Source organism: Thalassophryne amazonica, chromosome 8 (assembly GCF_902500255.1).
Source record: "Thalassophryne amazonica chromosome 8, fThaAma1.1, whole genome shotgun sequence".
Lineage (NCBI taxonomy): Eukaryota > Metazoa > Chordata > Actinopteri > Batrachoidiformes > Batrachoididae > Thalassophryne > Thalassophryne amazonica.
Window position 1 is genome coordinate 50,481,670 of NC_047110.1, and position 19,752 is coordinate 50,501,421.

At 36.5% G+C, this 19,752-nt stretch overlaps 1 protein-coding gene across 1 annotated transcript in view; it reads right to left on the reverse strand.

The window, feature by feature from the left end:
* Positions 1-19,752, reverse strand: part of LOC117515581 (protogenin B-like) — a 40,297-nt gene continuing 20,545 nt past the window's right edge. Inside the window, exons 12-19 of the mRNA XM_034176199.1 lie at positions 19,511-19,697; positions 19,264-19,391; positions 8,438-8,608; positions 8,026-8,208; positions 6,393-6,516; positions 6,173-6,311; positions 2,302-2,409; positions 1-2,222 (exon numbers count right to left, since the gene is read on the reverse strand). Coding sequence (XP_034032090.1) covers positions 1,857-2,222; positions 2,302-2,409; positions 6,173-6,311; positions 6,393-6,516; positions 8,026-8,208; positions 8,438-8,608; positions 19,264-19,391; positions 19,511-19,697 — 1,406 coding nt within the window. The 3' untranslated portion in view covers positions 1-1,856. The remainder of the gene's footprint in view (positions 2,223-2,301; positions 2,410-6,172; positions 6,312-6,392; positions 6,517-8,025; positions 8,209-8,437; positions 8,609-19,263; positions 19,392-19,510; positions 19,698-19,752) is intronic.

Sequence of the window (19,752 nt, forward strand, 5' to 3'; positions counted from 1 at the left end):
TTTTTCCAAAAAGAATTTTATTATTTTCTAGTATTGGAGATAATTTTGAGAATATTAAAAAAAATCTGCTGCAACATTTTAAAGCTTAAAATAGTTTTGGTGTTTGCTTTGGAAGTAAAGGAGGTATTTGGTATTCAACAGCAGAAAACAAAAAAACAAAACAAAAAAAAAAACAGATAATTATAATTTAAATAACAAAACTATTTCACTCTAGACTCTAAAATCTACATTATGCCCTAAAAATGTGTCAGTAAAATTATCTGTGATACACAAACTTTGAATTTGGAGCCAGCCTTATGTCACATTAACATTGGCACTTTTTTTGGTCGACAAATTATGCTAAAACACAATCTAAATTACAATTTCCAGTGAAACCCAAATAAATCAGGTGAAATCTCAAGGTGATTTAAAAAAAAAAGCAATAGAATTTTTGACATCTGAAGTGATAAAAAAGTGAATGCAGTGAAAAATGCCTTTCTAGCAATTAAAACCATTGCAAAAATTTTGTAAGCAAATAATTGTTTTTCAAAATGAAACCCAAAGAAAATCACTACAAAACAGGATTCAAGTTTCTTTTGTTAGAATTATTTGTATTACAAAGATATAAAACTTGATTATGTTGCTCTTCACACACTGGGTTTCCATTTTGATAGTCCCAATCCTTGACTCTCACTTCTGGAATGATGATGGGCGAATTTCTGCAGAAACAAAGTGTCCATCAGCAGCAGGGTGCACTAGACCTTTGGTCTTGTGTCAGTTCCCACCACAGTGTGCCAAGGATCGACTAAATAAAAAACCAAACCCATCCGAGGAAGCAGACAACTCTTTGGATAACAGCATCGGCATCACCGCTGCATTTAGCAATGGTCTAGAAGGCAAACGGAACACAAGCCAGGCACACTAGCGGTAAAGCTTTCACGTTAATAAGAAAATTTACACTGAGAAAAGCATTCATACCACCAGTCCAGGAGAAATTTACATCACAGGTGAGAACAATATTTTGGCAAAAGCACTCTTAATGTACATCCTCTATATCTTTGCAGTAAAATATCTTTTGCATTATCATAAAAAAAACCTTCCTCTGGGTATTTTTCTCCCATGTCTTTGGACCTCCTCATCCATAGGAGGCAAAGCCCTTTCAATATTAAGGCCATGTTAAAGCTTTATGAATTTAGTGCACTAAAAATGCCCAGCTCAACGGTAGAAGCAAAAACGTTTGACAATACCTAATGCACTTGTTCTCTTCATGACACACATAATTCAAAGACAATGTGAGATAAAAAGCTCTCTTAACCATTAAAAATAAAAGCTCAAACATTCCTTTGAATTAAAGACTTCTAAATAATAACCAACAGAGGCGAGTCATAGCAATGAAACGTTTTCTCCTTGTCCCCTGAGTGTGAGATAATACTGCAGAATAGGATGTAGTAAAAACGAGGTAGTACTGTATACGTACACAAACAGAACATTGAGGTAGATAAAAAGTAAAAAAAATAAAAAAAATAAAAGGCTCAGCTGTGCCCCTTTTTCCAGTGGAAAGTATTTAAATATAATGATAATGTATCACTGTACATTTCTGACATTCTTTTAAACATTCATCATGGGTGAGCTTTGGTTTGAGACAATCAGGTAGAATATCTGGAAAAGACTTGGAATTAATACAAAATCCTGAGGTAGCCCTGAAGTAAACGCCCATTTCTTCTTTCATAGCAGCTGGCTTCTTGATCCTTTGCGCCTCAGGAAATGACAGGCGCACCTGACTCAGGAAGCTCATGAGGTAAAAGTGGGGTAGGTTCGGCTGCCAGAAAGCAAATCTGGTCTGGGTGATGTCAGGAACCGATGGTTTGAGATGTCAGCTAGGCCAGATGAGACGTAGAGCAGAGCACGGAGACATTGGGAGCCAACAGGCTCGGCGCCTGCTCGCTTTCCACTTTAAAAGACTGTTTCTGCTCTGCAACAGCAGTATCATCGCTCAGTATAAAGGGTTCAGGTCGGGCGAGGCAGGCGGTGGAAGGGCTGTTCATCTCTTCACCGCTCTCCTCATTAGAGTAGTGTCCAGAGTCTCCCGTCTCTTGGCTGCCCTCACTGGTGTGAGAGCTCTCAGAGTGAAGCGGTCCATAAATGATGTCACAGGATGCAGGTGGTGGGGGTGCAGAGCCTAAATGCTCTTCAAACCTCAGAACAGTTCTCCCAGCCTTGTATAATATAGTTCTCCTCTCACCCTACAGCGATGAATAAAATTAAGATTAAATTTAAAAAAACTGAAAGAGTAAATTAAAATAACTGATCGGAATAACTTACATCACTTTCAGTTGGATTTGTTAACTCCTTCTTGAACAGCAGCCACTTCTTGCCATCATTCTTGCATTTAACTGGTCCAGCACTATTTACGACGATATTAGTTCCACCCTAGAACAAATGAGAAATGTAAGAAAACACTTTGGCCTGATGCATTTTTAACATAAATACTGTAAACGTATCACTTCAAAGGGGTCACGTCAGACAAAATTTCAGTACACTGATGTAGGTTACCAGGGGTCTTAAGAACACATACTAAGATTTGTACCCAAAAATATTCCATAACCACTGCAGTAACACATCTTAAGGAACCCATTTTCAAGTCTCTAAGATGGGACCCCTCTCTGTGTCTGTCATTTTAATGTTTTTCAGAAACGATCAGGTTTCGAGTGCACTTGTAAGTACACTGAACACTGTTACGTTGACATGGTGTGTTTGACTGCTGAAGGACTGTATTAAAAAAAACACGAACCCAGAGTCACACCATTAATCAGCCTAACTGCTAATTATGCCAACCATTAATGTTAGCCATGGCTGGAGACATCCAAGGTTAGCTTTTCTTGCTGCTGTTTTTAAAGATACACTATTATTATGGTTCAAATTACAAGGGTAGTGAAAGGTGGGGGGAGTTTGGTCTAACACCCCCAATTAAGACTTGCCCCCCACCCTGGCCAAAAAAAAGTGAGGTAAAACAGTAGTTTAGGGGTTTCAAAACATTTATGTATCCTTAATACCTGTAATTGTAAATATTACAATATATTTCGCAGATGAATGGCTGAAATAATATTTTAATATAATTAGACATCGTTAAAGTGGGCCATTCGCCCTATTGACATATTCCATAATCCCTTGCGTGCCAGAGTCGCTGCAGTCAAACAACAGAGAATCCACATGATGACAATCGGAAATGAATATTATTCTACAAAAATGTAATTTTTTATGCTTTTCGTCACGTTAATAAGAGACTGCATGCATGATACCCTGAAAACTTGCTAAAACAATTATAACTAATAATCCGTGTCTGCTACGTTTAATCTTCGTGGAATTTAATAAACACAAACCGAATTTCAGACATATTATATATATTAGTCTGGAACAAAGAGGACAAACAGTGTTGTAAAGAACAATAATCAAGAAGTTAAAGAGCAAACTTTCCCCCAGAACGACATGATCAGGAAGCGAGTGTAGCTCACAGAAGCTCCCATTGAAAATAACAGAGAGACAGCCTGTGATTCTGCCATGTTTACATAAAACAAACGCAATACAACATTTATAAACCCAGAGAAAATATTCATGAGAGTTTTAGGCACAATATAAAAATAGTTTTATGTTGCGATGTTAATGTTGTTGTCTGTGTGTAGCGGTTAAAGTACAGCCCGATCAGAGCGCCTGAATGCAGTTCTAAATGTTACTGAGATCTCGCAGCGCGGCAAACTCTTTGAAGTTTTGTGGGATTTGAAACATCAATAGGGCGAATACCATTTCTTAATGTCTTGTCTGCCTGCTTCACTCATCATTGCAATGGCTCACTTGAGTTTATGGTGTATTAGCAAAAGCCAAACACTACTGTAGTCGATTAATGTATGTAGCTACCTAGCTTATTCAGTACACTTCACTTTTTTACTTTCAGAGGTTATGAATTAGACTGTCAAGTATCTACAGATGAATGATAACATTAGCTAGTTCTTAACATTTGCCTTAAGTTACACTTTAACTAACATTAGCGAGATAAAGCTAATATTTGCCATAACTAACATTAGCTAAAGGCAGCACGGTGGATTAATGGTTAGCACTGTTGCCTCACAGCAAAAAAGGTTGTGGGATCACTTCCCAACTGGTCTTTTGTGTGTGGAGTTTGCATGTTATTACATGGGTTCCTTCCGGGTGTTCCGGCTTCCTCCCACTTACAAAGACACGCATGTTAGGTGAAGTGAGAGCTTTAAATTGTCTGTAGGTGTGCGTGTGGGTGTGAATGCGTTTGTTTATCTATATGTGGCCCTGCGACAGACTGGCGTCCTGTCCAGGGTGTTCCCCGCCTCACGCCCTTGGCTCCAACCCCCTGTGACCCTTAATTGGAGTAAGCAGGTATAGAAGATGGATGGATGGATGGATAACGTTACCAAACTAATAAAAGCCCCCCCCCCCCCATTACCATTGTATAATTCACACTCTCTATGGCATGTCAATAAACAAACATGTCATGTCACCATAATCTGAAGTACACACAGTAGTACAGATAGCAGTACAGAAATCCAGTAATTTGTGGAAAACTTTCATTTATTTTAAATGGAACAAAAACTGAGGGTTGTCATGTTTAACATTTATAACCACAAAAATACGTATTTAACTGTAAAAGGTAGATTAAAAACCTATTTTGCACATTATGACCCCTTTAAATTCTTGTACAATTATTCCAGATTACAGTTTAGTTTGAGAAATACTTTTGTATATTCTTGAATTCAAAAATAATTATACGAGGGCTGTCAATAAAGTATAGGTCCTTTTAATTTTTTTCAAAAACTATATGCATTTCATTCATATGTTTTTACGTCAGACATGCTTGAACCCTCGTGCGCATGCGTGAGTTTTTCCACGCCTGTCGGTGACGTCATCCGCCTGTGAGCACTCCTTGTGGGAGGAGTCATCCAGCCCCTCGTCGGAATTCCTTTGTCTGAGAAGTTGCTGAGACACTGGCGCTTTGTTTGATCAAAATTTTTTCTAAACCTGTGAGGCACATCGAAGTGGACACGGTTTGAAAAATTAAGCTGGTTTTCGGTGAAAATTTTAACGGCTGATGAGAGATTTTGAGGTGATACTGTCGCTTTAAGGACTTCCCACGGATCGGGACGTCGCGCAGCACTCCCAGGCGCCGTCGTCAGCCTGTTTCAAGCTGAAAACCTCCACATTTCAGGCTCTATTGATCCAGGACGTCGTGAGAGAACAGAGAAGTTTCAGAAGAAGTCGGTTTCAGCATTTTATCCGGATATTCCACTGTTAAAGGAGATTTTTTTAATGAAAGACGTGCGGACGGGTCCGCGCGTCGGGACGCAGCCGGCGTGGTGCGGCGGCACAGGAAAAATACCTCCGTGTTGATAACCATTTGTAAAATCCAGGCGGCTTTTGATGGCTTTCAGTGGAGTGAGTATCTGAGAAATTGTTTAACAGTTGGGCATGTTCCAAACTTGTCCTAAGGCTTCCAACAGAGGTGTTTTTCCTGTGGCGAGCGTCGCGGCGGCTGCGAGCCGACGCTGCAATCCGTCCGCACGTCTTTCATTAAAAAAATCTCGTTTAACAGTGGAATATCCGGATAAAATGCTGAAACCGACTTCTTCTGAAACTTCTTTGTTCTCTCACGGCGTCCTGGATCAATAGAGCCTGAAATGTGGAGGTTTTCAGCTTGAAACAGGCTGACGACGGCGCCTGGGAGTGCTGCGCGACGTCTCGCTCTGTGGGAAGTCCTTAAAGCGACAGTATCACCTCAAAATCTCTCATCAGCCGTTAAAATTTTCACCGAAAACCAGCTTAATTTTTCGAACCGTGTCCACTTCGATGTGTCTCACAGGTTTAGAAAAAATTTTGATCAAACAAAGCGCCAGTCTCTCAGCAACTTCTCAAAGGAATTCCGACGAGGGGCTGGACGACTCCTCCCACAAGGAGTGCTCACAGGCGAATGACGTCACCGACAGGCGTGGAAAAACTCACGCATGCGCACGAGGGTTCAAGCATGTCTGACGTAAAAACATATGAATGAAATCCATATAGTTTTTGAAAAAAATAAAAAGGACCTATACTTTATTGACAGCCCTCGTACATACCGTAATTATAGATTGATTACTGTACAATTTCAGAAAACAGCCACCATGCAGACTCTCACCTTGGCATCTATAAAGTGCCCGTTTATCATGGGCATCAGGGCCTCCACATTCTCTGCATTACATTCACTGGACAAGGGGAATCCAGAATGCAAACCTTCACCAGTTCCCACAGTAATGACTTTATGACTGGATGATTTCCTATTAGAAATGCAAATCAGCGTTAGGAATGAAAATGAGTGTAAGATGCACGTCATTAGTCCAAAGTCTTATGCATAGTACCTGGGTTTGCCCTTATTGATGAGGATCAATGCACACATGACAATACAGGCCAAGGCGATGCTCACACCAACAATGATCCCTGTCATAGATGACTTGTCTATGTGGTACAGACCATCAGAGGGCACTGCCACATAAAACACACAGTTTTCAGATGAGAAATCCTTATACAGCATTTACCACAAAACAAAGGAGAAACAATATTAACTGTGTTAATCTGGTTCATTTTTTGTCATAACTCAAATAAATAGATCTGCTTGTCAACTTCTGCACATTAAACTAGACAATCACAAAGTTGATTGAAAAAAAAAAACCTTTTTTAATATCTAAAGAAGGAAAACAGGGCTATTGGTATGTATTTCTAAAACAAAAGTGAACAAGATGTTAAAATAAATTTAAATCAAAAGAGAGCAGCACAAATGTTTGCATCTACTAAGATTATTTACATAATCAACCAGTTACAGAGCTGACCCACAGTCAGCTCCAGTAAGTACACATTGCACGTGCACCTCAAACTGTACAAAATCCAGAAATTCAGGAGGAAATTCCCAGAAGAGGTAAGAGCCAGTAAAAAGAGAAAATAAAATTTCTGCATTCTGATAAATAACACGTGGGAACTTTGTAGTTCTATCATAAATATGAAAAAATAAAATAAATATGACACATCAGGCACATCAGAGTGACTTATGGTTAGCACTGTTGCCTCACAGCAAGAAGGTCATACGATCGCTTCCCACCTGAGGCCTGTCTGTGTGGCGTTTACGTGTTCTCCCCATGTTTGTGTGGGTTTCCTGCAGGTGCCCGGTTTCCTCCCACTTCCAAAGACATGCAGGTTAGGTGGACTGGAGACTTTAAAATGTCTGTAGGTGTGTGTGCAGGTGTGAATATTTGTATGTGGCTCTGTGACAGACTGGTGTCCTGTCTAGGGTGTATCCTGCCATCACGCCCTATGACTGCTGGGATAGGCCCCACTCCCTCCGTAACCCTGAATAGGAGTAAGCAGGTATAGAAAATGGATGGATGACTAAAGTTGAAACGAAAGTGAATCAAGTCCTACACTAATTGTAACCTCTCATAGTTTCATTCTTGCAAGAGAAGAATTTTCAGTCACTTCATCTTAGCATTACAGGATCCAGAACCACACATTCCACATCCACAGTGTTTAAATCACAGATTTCTCTGATGCAGGAATCAACTATAACTTACAGTCATCACTGCTGTAAAAGTCCCTGTAAAAACCTAGTTTTTCCTGATACTGGGCAAAGAGTTTATAAAGGGAGATGCAATTCAAGTAAAACCTAATATTTGGATATTATAAACTACAAATGACTGTTCCTCATAGAAATATTTCTGTCTAAATTTGAGAAGTACATACGAGTATAAGGAGGCACCACTCGTTACCTGGACCACAGTGTATTGGTACACATAAGGTACACATAGTAATATATGCATTTTTTAAAACATACCTTGTCTTCTAGTAGTCACTTTAAACTCCTTGGAAAAGGCGCACAAGAAAACAACTACATAATCACCTTTCTTTTCACATAATTATCAGCTTTTTATGCTCAACCGTACAGTTCGATCAGATTCGTCAGGATGCGGTATCTCTATGCTCCCGGTGTTCCCTGACGCTGACCTGGTATGTCTGGGAAGCTGTCGGAGTGTCTGGGATTCTTGCTACGGTGGGAGCTTCTCCGTCTTGGTGGCAGTTCTATGATGTCAGAAAAAGGCCCATCGCCGACCTGGTTGGAGGCACAGATCTTCACCAGGTAGACGCTCCCAGACTCCAACTTCTCCAGCAGTGCCATTGTGTGACTTCCTGGAAACAGCACAGGATTCAAAAGAATAAGAATGCTATACATCGAACAGATCAGTGCTTATTGCTTCTCAACTATTTTGCGACTTAAAAAAGTCTGCAATGTGGTGCTACTGTCAAACTGGGACTGTTTGACTTCATCTTATTACCACAGGTCTTAGTCAGCGGTGATGTTTGGTGCAGCAGCATGTCACATTTATACCAAAAAAACCCTATTAATCGTTTTACTTACCCTCCCTCTGTATTGTTTGCCATCGTCCAGCAGTCCAGGCTTTCTGAGAGGCGTACAGGATGGTATAGTGGGTAACTACGGCATTTGGCTCTGTGGGTTCCCTCCAGGACACCAGTGCAGTGTCGTCTTCTATCAAAGTTACCCGCACCCCTGCAGGGGGCTGGCCTGGTGCTGCAGACACACCAAATGCAATTAGAATCAGCAGCAGCAGTAGCAGCATGCAATTATATGATGTAAACTTGCACAGTGGAGAAAAAATAACTAAAGACACTCAGACTGCATCAGAGAGCTTCCTGCTACAAAGGGCCAACACTTCCTCTTGCAATTTACAAAAGAAAAGAAAAAAGTCCTCCAACATATCCTCAATTCAATTAATTTATCTAACGCCAAATCACAACATAAGTCGCCCCAAGGTGCTTCATAAAGGCAGGGTCTCACCTTCTTCCCTCCCTTCGGGTTGGTGGTGGTGGGTGTAAATAAACAGTTCAGTTTTCATGCCTTGGCCCCTTTATGCAGGACCATCTTTTTTTTTTTCAATATTTATTTCATTCATTTAAATGAAAAGCAGAAATGAGTACATTACAAGACACTGAATGAAAAGGAGCAGAGAGAAGAACAAGTCATATTTTCTGCCCCTTTTTACAATACAATCTTTCAATTTTAAGCATCATTATTCAACATCAATTAACAGATTACATTTTTTGACTTTGTCACATACCACTGACTTATTTCATAATTTTAGCCATTATTTAAAAGATTACATTTTTAACAGGTTACATTTTAGACATTATTAACAGATTACATTTTAGACTTTGTCACAACCCACTGACTTATTTCATCGTTTCATACTTACTTAATACATCTAGTTTAATACGTTTTTTAAATAATTTAAGCGACCTTGATTCTTTGATTTCTATGTTGAGGTTGTTTTACACCATTTACTGCAATACTCTGTTCCTTTACTTTGGTTCTGAATCTTGGTTTATTAAAGACTTCTATTCCTTTCAAATTATAACTACTTACTCTTTTTTCAAACATATTTTGAATGTTTATTGGTAAGGTTTTTTTATTAGCTTGGTGCATTGTTTGTAATATTTTCAAATCAACAAAATCATGAAATTTAAGTACCTTATACTTAATGAATAATGGATTAGATGGATCTCTAAAATGACTATTGCTGATCATTTTTAAAGCTCTTTTCTGCAGAATAAATAATGGTTGTGTATAAGTTTTACATGTTGATCCCCAGATTTCTACACAATAAGTTAAATATGGGACAATCAATGAAATGTACAATGTTAATAAACCATAACTATTCAACGAAAATTTTACTTTATGCAAAACAGCAATGGCTTTCGCTAGTTTTCCTTTTGTGTAATTTATGTGTGACTTCCATGTAAGAGCTTCATCAATCGTGACTCCTAGAAATTGTTTCTTTTACCCTTTGTATGTCCATTCCATCTATTTTTAATGATACATCATTTTTTTCCATTCTGTCATTAAACAATATGAAATTTGTCTTATTAAGATTTAGTGACAATCTGTTTATATCAAACCAATGTTTAACTTTTTCCAACTCTGTATTTATCACTTGTACTACTTCCTGTATATCTGATCCAGAGTAAAATAATGTTGTATCATCAGCAAATAATATGCTGCCAAGTACTTTAGATACATTCACAAAGTCATTGATATACAAAATAAACAGTTTGGGTCCAAGTACCGACCCTTGTGGTACTCCATAAATAATGTTACACAATTCTGATTTCGTATTGTTTATCTGAACAAACTGTTTTCTATTTTCTAAGTAGCTTTTTATCCACCGATGTGCAATACCTCTAATTCCATATTGTTGTAATTTGTGAAGCAATCTTGAGTGGTCGATAACATCAAAAGCTTTTTTCAGGTCGATAAAAATACTTACAAAATAATCCTTATTATCTATTGTTGTTGATATTTTCTAGCTGTTGAATGTTTTGTTCTGAATCTGTACTGAGCATTATTTAAAATATGATGTTTCTCAATGAATTTGTCCAACCTAGTCACAAAAACGTTTTCCATAATTTTAGAAAAACTGTGGAAGCAATGACACTGGCCTGTAATTTGAACAATTGTGTTTGTCTCCATTTTTATGTAATGGGACTACCTTGGCAATTTTCATTTCGTCTGGGAAAATTCCTGTTGACAGAGACAGATTACAAATGTAAGTGAATGGTTCAATAACAGTTTCTATTATACTTTTTACAGTCATATCTAAATCTTCATAGTCAGTTGATCTTTTGCTTACACAGTTTTTTACACTATTTCTTATTTCATCTTTTTCCACACTGTCAAGGAAAATACTATTGACCGTATTTACAAGTGTATTTAATTTATCTTCTACTAATAGTTTATTGCCCACCAGACTTGATCCCACATTTGAAAAATAATCATTAAACTCATTTTCAACTTCTTTTATGTCATATATCTCTTTATTTTCATTGACAAAGTAATTTGGAAAAGTTGATTTCGCTCCATCACTTTTAATCACACTATTTATAATTCCCCATGTTGCCTTTATATTACCTTTACTCTTATTTAATTGTTCACTATAATAATCTTTTTTTGTTTCCTAATTATTGTCAATAGTTTATTTTTTATATCTGTGTTGTTTCCTTTGTTTGCATTTTTAAGAAGCACCTATATAAATAGTTTTTCTTTACGCAAGCATTTTTTATTCCCTTAGTCAGCCATGGTTTATTTACTCTTTTCTTACTAATTTTTATTAATTTACAGTTTTTATTATATGATTTCATCAGTACTTTCATAAATGAATTATATGCTACATTAACGTCGCCGACATAAACTTCTTCCCAATTTTGATTTTTAAGGTCATAATTTAGTGCCTCTAAGGCTTTTACTGACTTATCTCTTTTAAAAGGATAAGGTCACATTGTTGAGGCAAGGAAGAAAATTGAAAGGTACAAATGTTTATTTGAATGATCACTTGACAACAAAATTCAGGATACATGGGTCAAGAGTTGTAAAGTCTTCATTAAACTGAATGGGTCTCCTGAAGTAGCTAAGCTGCTGGTTATTAAGGACATAAAAGAGCTGGAAAAATATGAAATATGAGTCAATAATGTATGGAGAAATAAAAAAGTAAAAAAAACAAAAAACAAACTAGTTATACTTCACAAACCATTGAATTAAAACCCATAATCTCTACTTCAGGAGATGAAATAATACAACAGAGGATAATAAACCAGGAATTATTGGAATTAAAAGCAACTGAGTACACCGAACATAAGATAATGGATTTGGAAAACGAAATAGACCCGGATAATATGTTTTTTTTCGACTGATACCGTTCATTGCAACTACTATACGGAACAGGATTACAATAATACAGTTAAAACAGAAGGTAAATTATCAATTATCCACTTTACCAGCAGAAGTATGTACACAAACTTTAACAGTATCAAAGAATTTCTTGAGCAGTTTACAAAACCCTTTAGTATAATAACAATTTCAGAAACGTGGTTCAATGCGCAAAAAGGAATACAATTTGAGTTGGATGGTTATGATCTAAACTACATCAACAGAATGAATAAAGGAGGTGGAGGTGTTGCTATATATGTGTGGAAAAATATTAAATTTAAGGTAAGAGAAAGTATGACGTTAACAATAAAAGATGTGTTAGAATGTATATCAATAGAAATTTATAATGGAAACAAGAAAAACATTATTATAAGTTGTTTATATAGGGCGCCAGGCTCAAATATGGCTACATTTACAAACTGGGTGGAAAGAATGTTTTCATCAATAAATAACAAAAAAATATTTATATGTGGAGATTATAACTGATTTAATAAACCCCAATAGGCACACATCAACTGACGAATTTATAAACACAATGTACAGCATGAGCTTATACCCAGTTATCACCAGGCCAAGCAGAATTACATTGAATAGTGCAACTCTAATAGATAACATCTTCACAAACAACATAGAAACTAAAAATATAAGTGGTTTATTGATTTGTGACATAACTGACCATCTTCCTGTGTTCACTGTGTATGACTCCAATTGTAATTTTCAGGTAAAACCCCAATACTTTGCATTTAAACGAGTAAGAACCCAAAAGCAATAGATCACCTCAATAATGACTTAACAAAACAGGACTGGCGCACTGTGTATAGGGAGAATGATGTGGATTGTGCCTTCAATAAATTTCTAGACATTTTCAATTCATTATATGAGATAAACTGTCCAATACGCCAAGTCAACAAAAACAGTACTGTCGCCAAAAGTCCATGGTTAACAAAAGGTCTACAAAATGCTTGTAAAAAGAAGAATACATTATACAGACAATTTGTTAGACTAAGGACAAAAGAATCTGAACATAGATATAAATTATATAAAAACAAACTAATATAATCAGAGCCAGCAAGAAATTATATTATACCAATCTATTTTATACCAATCTATTAAATAATAATAAAAATGACAGCAAGAGAATCTGGGAAATTCTTAACACTATAATCAAAAATAAGGTAAGAGGTAATTCTTATCCAAATTATTTTATTGATAAGAACAAGGACATCTATATGTATAACATAGTTAATGGTTTTAATAACTTCTTTGTTAATATTGGACCTGACTTGGCAGCAAAAATTCCCGATGGTTGTAACAAGGAGCAGGAATCACTCATAAAAATCAATCCAAACACAATGTTTCTCTCCAGTGTTAGTGAAGCCGAAATAACAGATATTGTTAATAAATGTAAAAATAAAAAATCAACTGACTGTTATGACATAGATATGAAGCTAGTAAAAACAATAATCAAAAGCATATCAAAACCCCTGACTCATATATGAAACTTGTCATTTCAAACTGGGACATTCCCGATCAAAATGAAGATGGCAAAAGTTATTCCACTATACAAAAACAGAAATAAACATATCTTCACAAACTACAGACTGGTCTCTCTACTTCCACAATTTTCCAAAATTTTAGAAAAGCTTTTTAACAACAGGTTAGGATCCTTTATAGAAAAATATAACATAATTAACGAATGTCAATATGGGTTTAGGTCTGGTAGGTCAACTTCACTTGCAATAATTGAAGCAATAGAAGAGATTACAAATACCTTAGATAGTTAAAACTATATAGTTGGAATATTCATTGATTTAAAGAAAGCGTTTGACACACTTAATCACTCAATTCTACTCAATAAATTGGAAAGATATGGTATCAGGGGAGTGGCTTGGAACTGGATTCAAAGCTATTTAACGGAGAGACATCAGTTTGTGCAGATGGGTGCATTTAAATCTGGGTGTTTGGGCATCCCTTGTGGGGTCCCACAGGGATCCATACTGGGTCCACATTTTTTTAATCTTTATATAAATGACATATTTAATGTGTCACAATTATTAAAATTATTATTATTTGCAGATGATACCAATATATTCTATTCCAGTGATAACTATAGCAAACTTATTAATGTGGTAAATAGTGAATTAATTAAGCTGAAAACTTGGTTGAATATTAATAAATTATCCCTAAATATAAAAAAGACTAAAGTCATGTTTTTTGGAAATCATAATGTCAATTCTAATTTACCAATAAATATAGACGGTGTCGAAATAGATAAAGTGTCAGAAGTCAAATTTTTAGGGATAACCATCGATAGTAAATTAAGCTGGAAGTCTCATATCAGCCACATACATTAAAAAGTTTCCAAGAATGTCTCTATTATGTACAAAGCAAAATATTTTCTGGATCATAATGCATTATATTTATTGTATTGTTCTTTAATCTCTCCTTACTTAACATATTGTATAGAAATCTGGGGTAACAATTACAAAAGTTTGCTACATCCCCTCTGTATAATCCAAAAGCGGGCAATAAGAATCATCTATAAGGTAGGATATCTTGATCACAGAAATAGTCTATTTTTGCAATCCAAATTGTTGAAAATGCCAGATCTGTTTAATTTTCACACTGCACAATTATTATATAAAGCCAGTAAAAACTCATTACCCAGTAATATTCTGAGTCTCTTCACCCAGAGAGAAGGAAGCTATAACTTGAGGGGATGTGGTAACTTTAAAGTCAAGGCAGTGAGAACTACCAGGAAAAGTTTCTGTGGGTCCGTGTGTGGCATTAAGCTGTGGAATAGTTTGGCACCTCAACTCAAGCGATGTCCTAACATCCATCAATTCAAAAAAAGATACAAGGAAATGGTTCTGTTGAAATACATGAATGAGGAGAGAGGTGTGTGATCATCATGTCTTTTTAATTTATTTCTAGTTAATTTACCTTTGCTTTTTTGCGTTGTCAGCAATAGACGGGGTCTAGCTAGGACACACAAACTTTCATAAAATACCTGGAATTATCCTGTACATCAATTTAATTATATATATCATAGCCATAATTGTAAACTATATTATATAAAAAAATGATAATAATAATAATAAAATCTTACTATATGTTTGTTAATATAATAGATGTTAACATATTTGCATAATACCTGTTATTGCCGGTGTCGTAACCATGGTCAAAAGTATTATTTTTATACATCATGATCCTGTAGTTGAAATGCTAGTCAAATAGAAGTAAGGTGATGATGGTAATAACTTAGAGAGAGGGAGAAGCATGTATATGTATGTATGTATGTATATATATATGTATGCGTATATATATGTGTATGCGTGTGTGTATATGTGTATGTATAATATGTATGTATATGTATATTTATGTTTACATTTATATAAATATGTACATATGTAAGTTTATTGATACATAAAAAGACTTTTCCTTTTCTTTCCTCCTTGTTTCCCCCTCTTACATCATTTACATCATTATCACCAGATCAGGGTCGGCAAGTGGGGGTCTGTTGCTCAAAGGTCTCCCCCTTCTGCCAGCAGACTCCAAAACCTTGTCTTTTAATGCAGAGCCTAGGACATTCAGCAAAGGGTGGACCTGTGTCAGGGGGCGACCCCTCTCTGGCAGCAGGTTTACAAAATACTTTGCATCTTTTAATGCACCACACACATGACAAATGGGGAAGGAGGGGACGGGAAAAAAAAAAAGAAAATAATAATAATGATAATGATAAATTAATAAAAAGGTTAAGGTAATTAAATTAATAAAATAAAATGAATGTAGCATGATTGTATATATGTATATGTATTACGTGTATACATGTGTGTATATATATATATATATATATATATATATATATATATATAGAGAGAGAGAGAGAGAGAGAGAGAGAGAGAGAGAGAGAGAGAGAATTACCATTGACACACACAAGAATAGTCCTTTTAAATAGTCATTTTCTGAGTAAATGTGGGGAATTTATTGACATGAAAATGGCTTAAGGAATGACACCAGCAATATTAATAGCAATTTAAAAAAAAAATGGTAGTAATAATAACAGAAATAAAAAAAAATAAAAAATTTTTTTGATTGACAACAATTATTGTCATTATTACTGTCTATTATGGTGGGAATTGTTTTTATCATCATTATTATTATTATAGATACTCATCACTAATATATGATATCAATTACATAGTAATAAAAAAGGAATATTGGTCACACTCTGTAGTCGTAATAACGTATGGGTATTTGGGGGTGGGATTAAATAAGTTCGTCTTCATCCCACCCCTTTTCGGGTTAAGTGCGCGGGTATGTATGCGTGTATGTTTCTATCTCCTGTTCTTTTCAACCCAATGTGGGTAAATGTAGATGTCAAAGAAATGCTTATTTTGTAAAACTCAAAATAAATGATCAATCAGTCAATATGTATGTATATGTATGTGTATATGTGTGTGTATATATGTAGTATGTATGTGTATATATGTATACATGTGTGTGTGTGTATGTATGTATATGTGTGCGTGTATATATATGTGTATATGTGTAGGGGTATGTATATGTATGTGTAGGTATAAATGTATGTATGTGTATATATATGTGGTGTATATTTATTTATGTGTTAGTGGGTATGTATATAGGTATATATGTGAGTGTGTATATGTGTGTGTATAAGTGTATATATATGTATATAATGTGTGTGTGTGTGTATGTATGTACGTATACAGGTATATATGCACGGCCCAAGCAGAGGGTCACCCCCTAGAGCCTGGTCTGCTTGAGGTTTCTTCCTAAGAGGGAGTTTTTCCTCACCACAGTTGCCTAGTGCTTGCTCTGGGGGTCGGCAGGGTTAATATGGAGTGACTTGGGCCAAGTTTGCTGTGATCTGGCGCTTTATACATAACATACTTATACATGAATTGAAATGTAATTGAATATTGAAGTGTATGTCTGTGTTGATATGTAGTGTGTTGTGAATTTGTGTATATGTTGTTAGGACTGTTATATTTGTTGGACTCATTCTAGCAGGGGTGGGCGTTGATAAGCTTTGCTTCTGCCCACACCCTTTCGGACTCACAGGCTTGTTTATATAACATTCATATTATTGGTATGTTTCTGTTCTTTCGGATTTGTGTGTGTGCCGAATAAATCCATTCATTCATTCATTCAAAATTTACAAGTTTTTTTCTTGTACCAATTTTTGCATTTAAATATTGAAAAAACTGGTAAATGATCACCAAGATCTGTCATCAAGATCCCATTCTTAATAATTTCATCTGTTCTATTTGTGAATATATTGTCAATTACAGTTGCACTTTGCGATGTAATTCTGGTTGGTTTTGTTATCAAGTGGAATAAACCCAAACTATACATTGAATTCACAAAAATCACTTGTTCTTTGGCAACTGGAGCTTTCTATATTAATGTTAAAGTCTCCACACATAAAAAGCATTTTGTTTTTGATTTGATGGAATAATTCTATTATTTTATCTGTAAATTTCACAACGCAAGAGTGTGATGCTCTGTATACACAGCTGATTAAAATATTCTTAGATGCTTCATGTACAATTTCCACTGTTACAATTTCTATGACATCTATAATTGTCATTTCTTCTACAATTGTGCATGTCAGATCTGTTTTTGTGTACAAAGCAATACCTCCGCCTTTTTTATCTCTTCTGTTTACAAAATACAGCTCATATCCCTCCATTTGAACATCAGCCATGAGGTCATCTTTAAGCCAAGATTCTGTGATTGCAATAATGCTGAATCTATTTTTAAACTGATTTAAATAATCTTTTATTTTTGACATTTTACAATACAAGCTTCGGCTGTTTATATGGATGAGTGACAGGGTATCTTCTGTAATTTTTTCACTATTTAGCTGTTCTTCCATATAATACTCACAACCAATTGTTTTTAAGTCAAATATACTTTCATCAATGTTGGTGTCTATGTTATATTTTATCATGTGTTTCCATGTTTGATCTGATTTTTGTTGGTCAAATTACCAACTGGCGTCATACTTAATTGTCTATTCAGGTCTGTATTTTGTAAGGTCATCCATGTTTTTGATTTGTATACCATTTGTTCCTTCTTTCACTTTAATCCACACCCTACAGTTCCAGACCCATGTAGCAACAATGTGTTTCTGTTTTTTTAGTAGTCTTGCTTCCCTAGTATAGACACTTGTTCCTGTCAGATCCTTTGCCTGTCTTAATAATTCAGTTTTGTATTTTCTACTTGTAAATCGTATAATAATGGTAGATAGTTTATTTTTACTATCTTTGGATGGAATAGTATGACAGTCTGATATAGTGTCTTGATGGATGACAACACCTTTTTGATATAAAAAATGTGACTTGTTCCAATGTTTGAAGTTCTTCAGGTGGTGCATCCTCCCCATTAGCTCCACTAGAATCCACTACCCTTGCATAAGACCGATGTTTTGTTTCTAAACCAGATATTATAACATCGTCTTTTCTAGAGTATTGTTCAAGTTCATTCACACATTGTTCAAGCTTCTTAATCTTGTCTTTCTCTTTAACAAGATTTTTGAGCTCTTTAATCTCCTCAGTCAACTTGTCTAGATAAGACATGTCTTTTGATATACGGTTTAATGAGGTCTTTATCTCCTCTATGTCTTCCTCAAGTTTATCCGTTTTCTTGGGTGGTGCCATGTTGACTACTGTGATTTAGTACTGGCCACTATAAATTGTGAAACAATTCTCACTTATAGTCTCTATCACCACAGGTCCGGTTGCTGTATACCACCCCGCCCCGATGTTAACCTCGGATATAGACGCCGCCAGCCTTGGTCGTAGCCGCCGCTAGCCTCCGATGTAGCCGCCGTTAGCCTCGGATGTAGCCGCCGCTAGCCTGGGTTGTAGCGGCCGTTAGCCTCGGATATAGCCGCCGCTAACCTCGGTTGTAGTGGCCGTTAGCCTCGGATATAGCCGCCGCTAACCTCGGTTGTAGTGGCCGTTAGCCTCGGATGTAGCCGCCGCTAGCCTCGGTTGTAGCGGCCGTCGCTAGACTCGGATGTAGCCGCCGCTAGCCTCGGTTGTAGCGGCCGTCGCTAGACTCGGATGTAGCCGCCGTTAGCCTCTGTCACCTTCTTCGAAAACGACAAAACGCTAACTAGCGTCCTCGTTTTCCTCCCAAGCACCTCTCAAATCCACTTACACCCCAGTGGATCCGCCTTCCTCATTGAAGCCTCACTGAAGAAATGATCTTTGAAACATAAAGGTACATTTCCAAATTCCTTGTCTGTGCCCATTTTCACAGATCTACTTTACAATTTCAGAGGTTTGATTTCTGGTCAGACGCAACCGTCTTGACAAGTTTAATGTCAATCATTCATTGATTTCTGATTAACTGTTAAAATTCCAACAACCATGGACAAAACATAACCCCCTTGAAAGAACCAAGAAAGTGGGCGTGGCCATGAAGCTTCTTACCTGCTGGTAGAGTCTGATGGTGCAGAACAGAACTCCATTGACTTGACATCTGGTCCACATGGAGGCGCACCACAAACTCGTAACGAGTGTTTGGGTCCAAATTCTGAACGGTTATGCTCTGTCTGGTGCTGTGGGCAAACAATGTGCACGTTTGCATCATATATGTCATATAATAAAAAGAAAAACTGCTCTGACTAAAAGCATCTGTATTCTGTTTGTTCTGATTATTCTGCGTTCGTTAGCTTACGTTTGGAGGTAGCGTACGGCAGATGCGTTATGTGTGCCGACTGGTGTGCAGCGCACTGTATAGCTAACAGCCTTCATTGAGGCAAACGCAGGACGACTCCAACGCAGGGACACTGCAGATGAATTGCTGGCTAAGACGGTCACATGATCAGGAGGTGGAGGGGCTGCTGCCAGCTGATCTCTAGCGGCTGAACGTTACACACAGAATGCTTATTTAGTCACATTTACACACTTTTGCCCAAA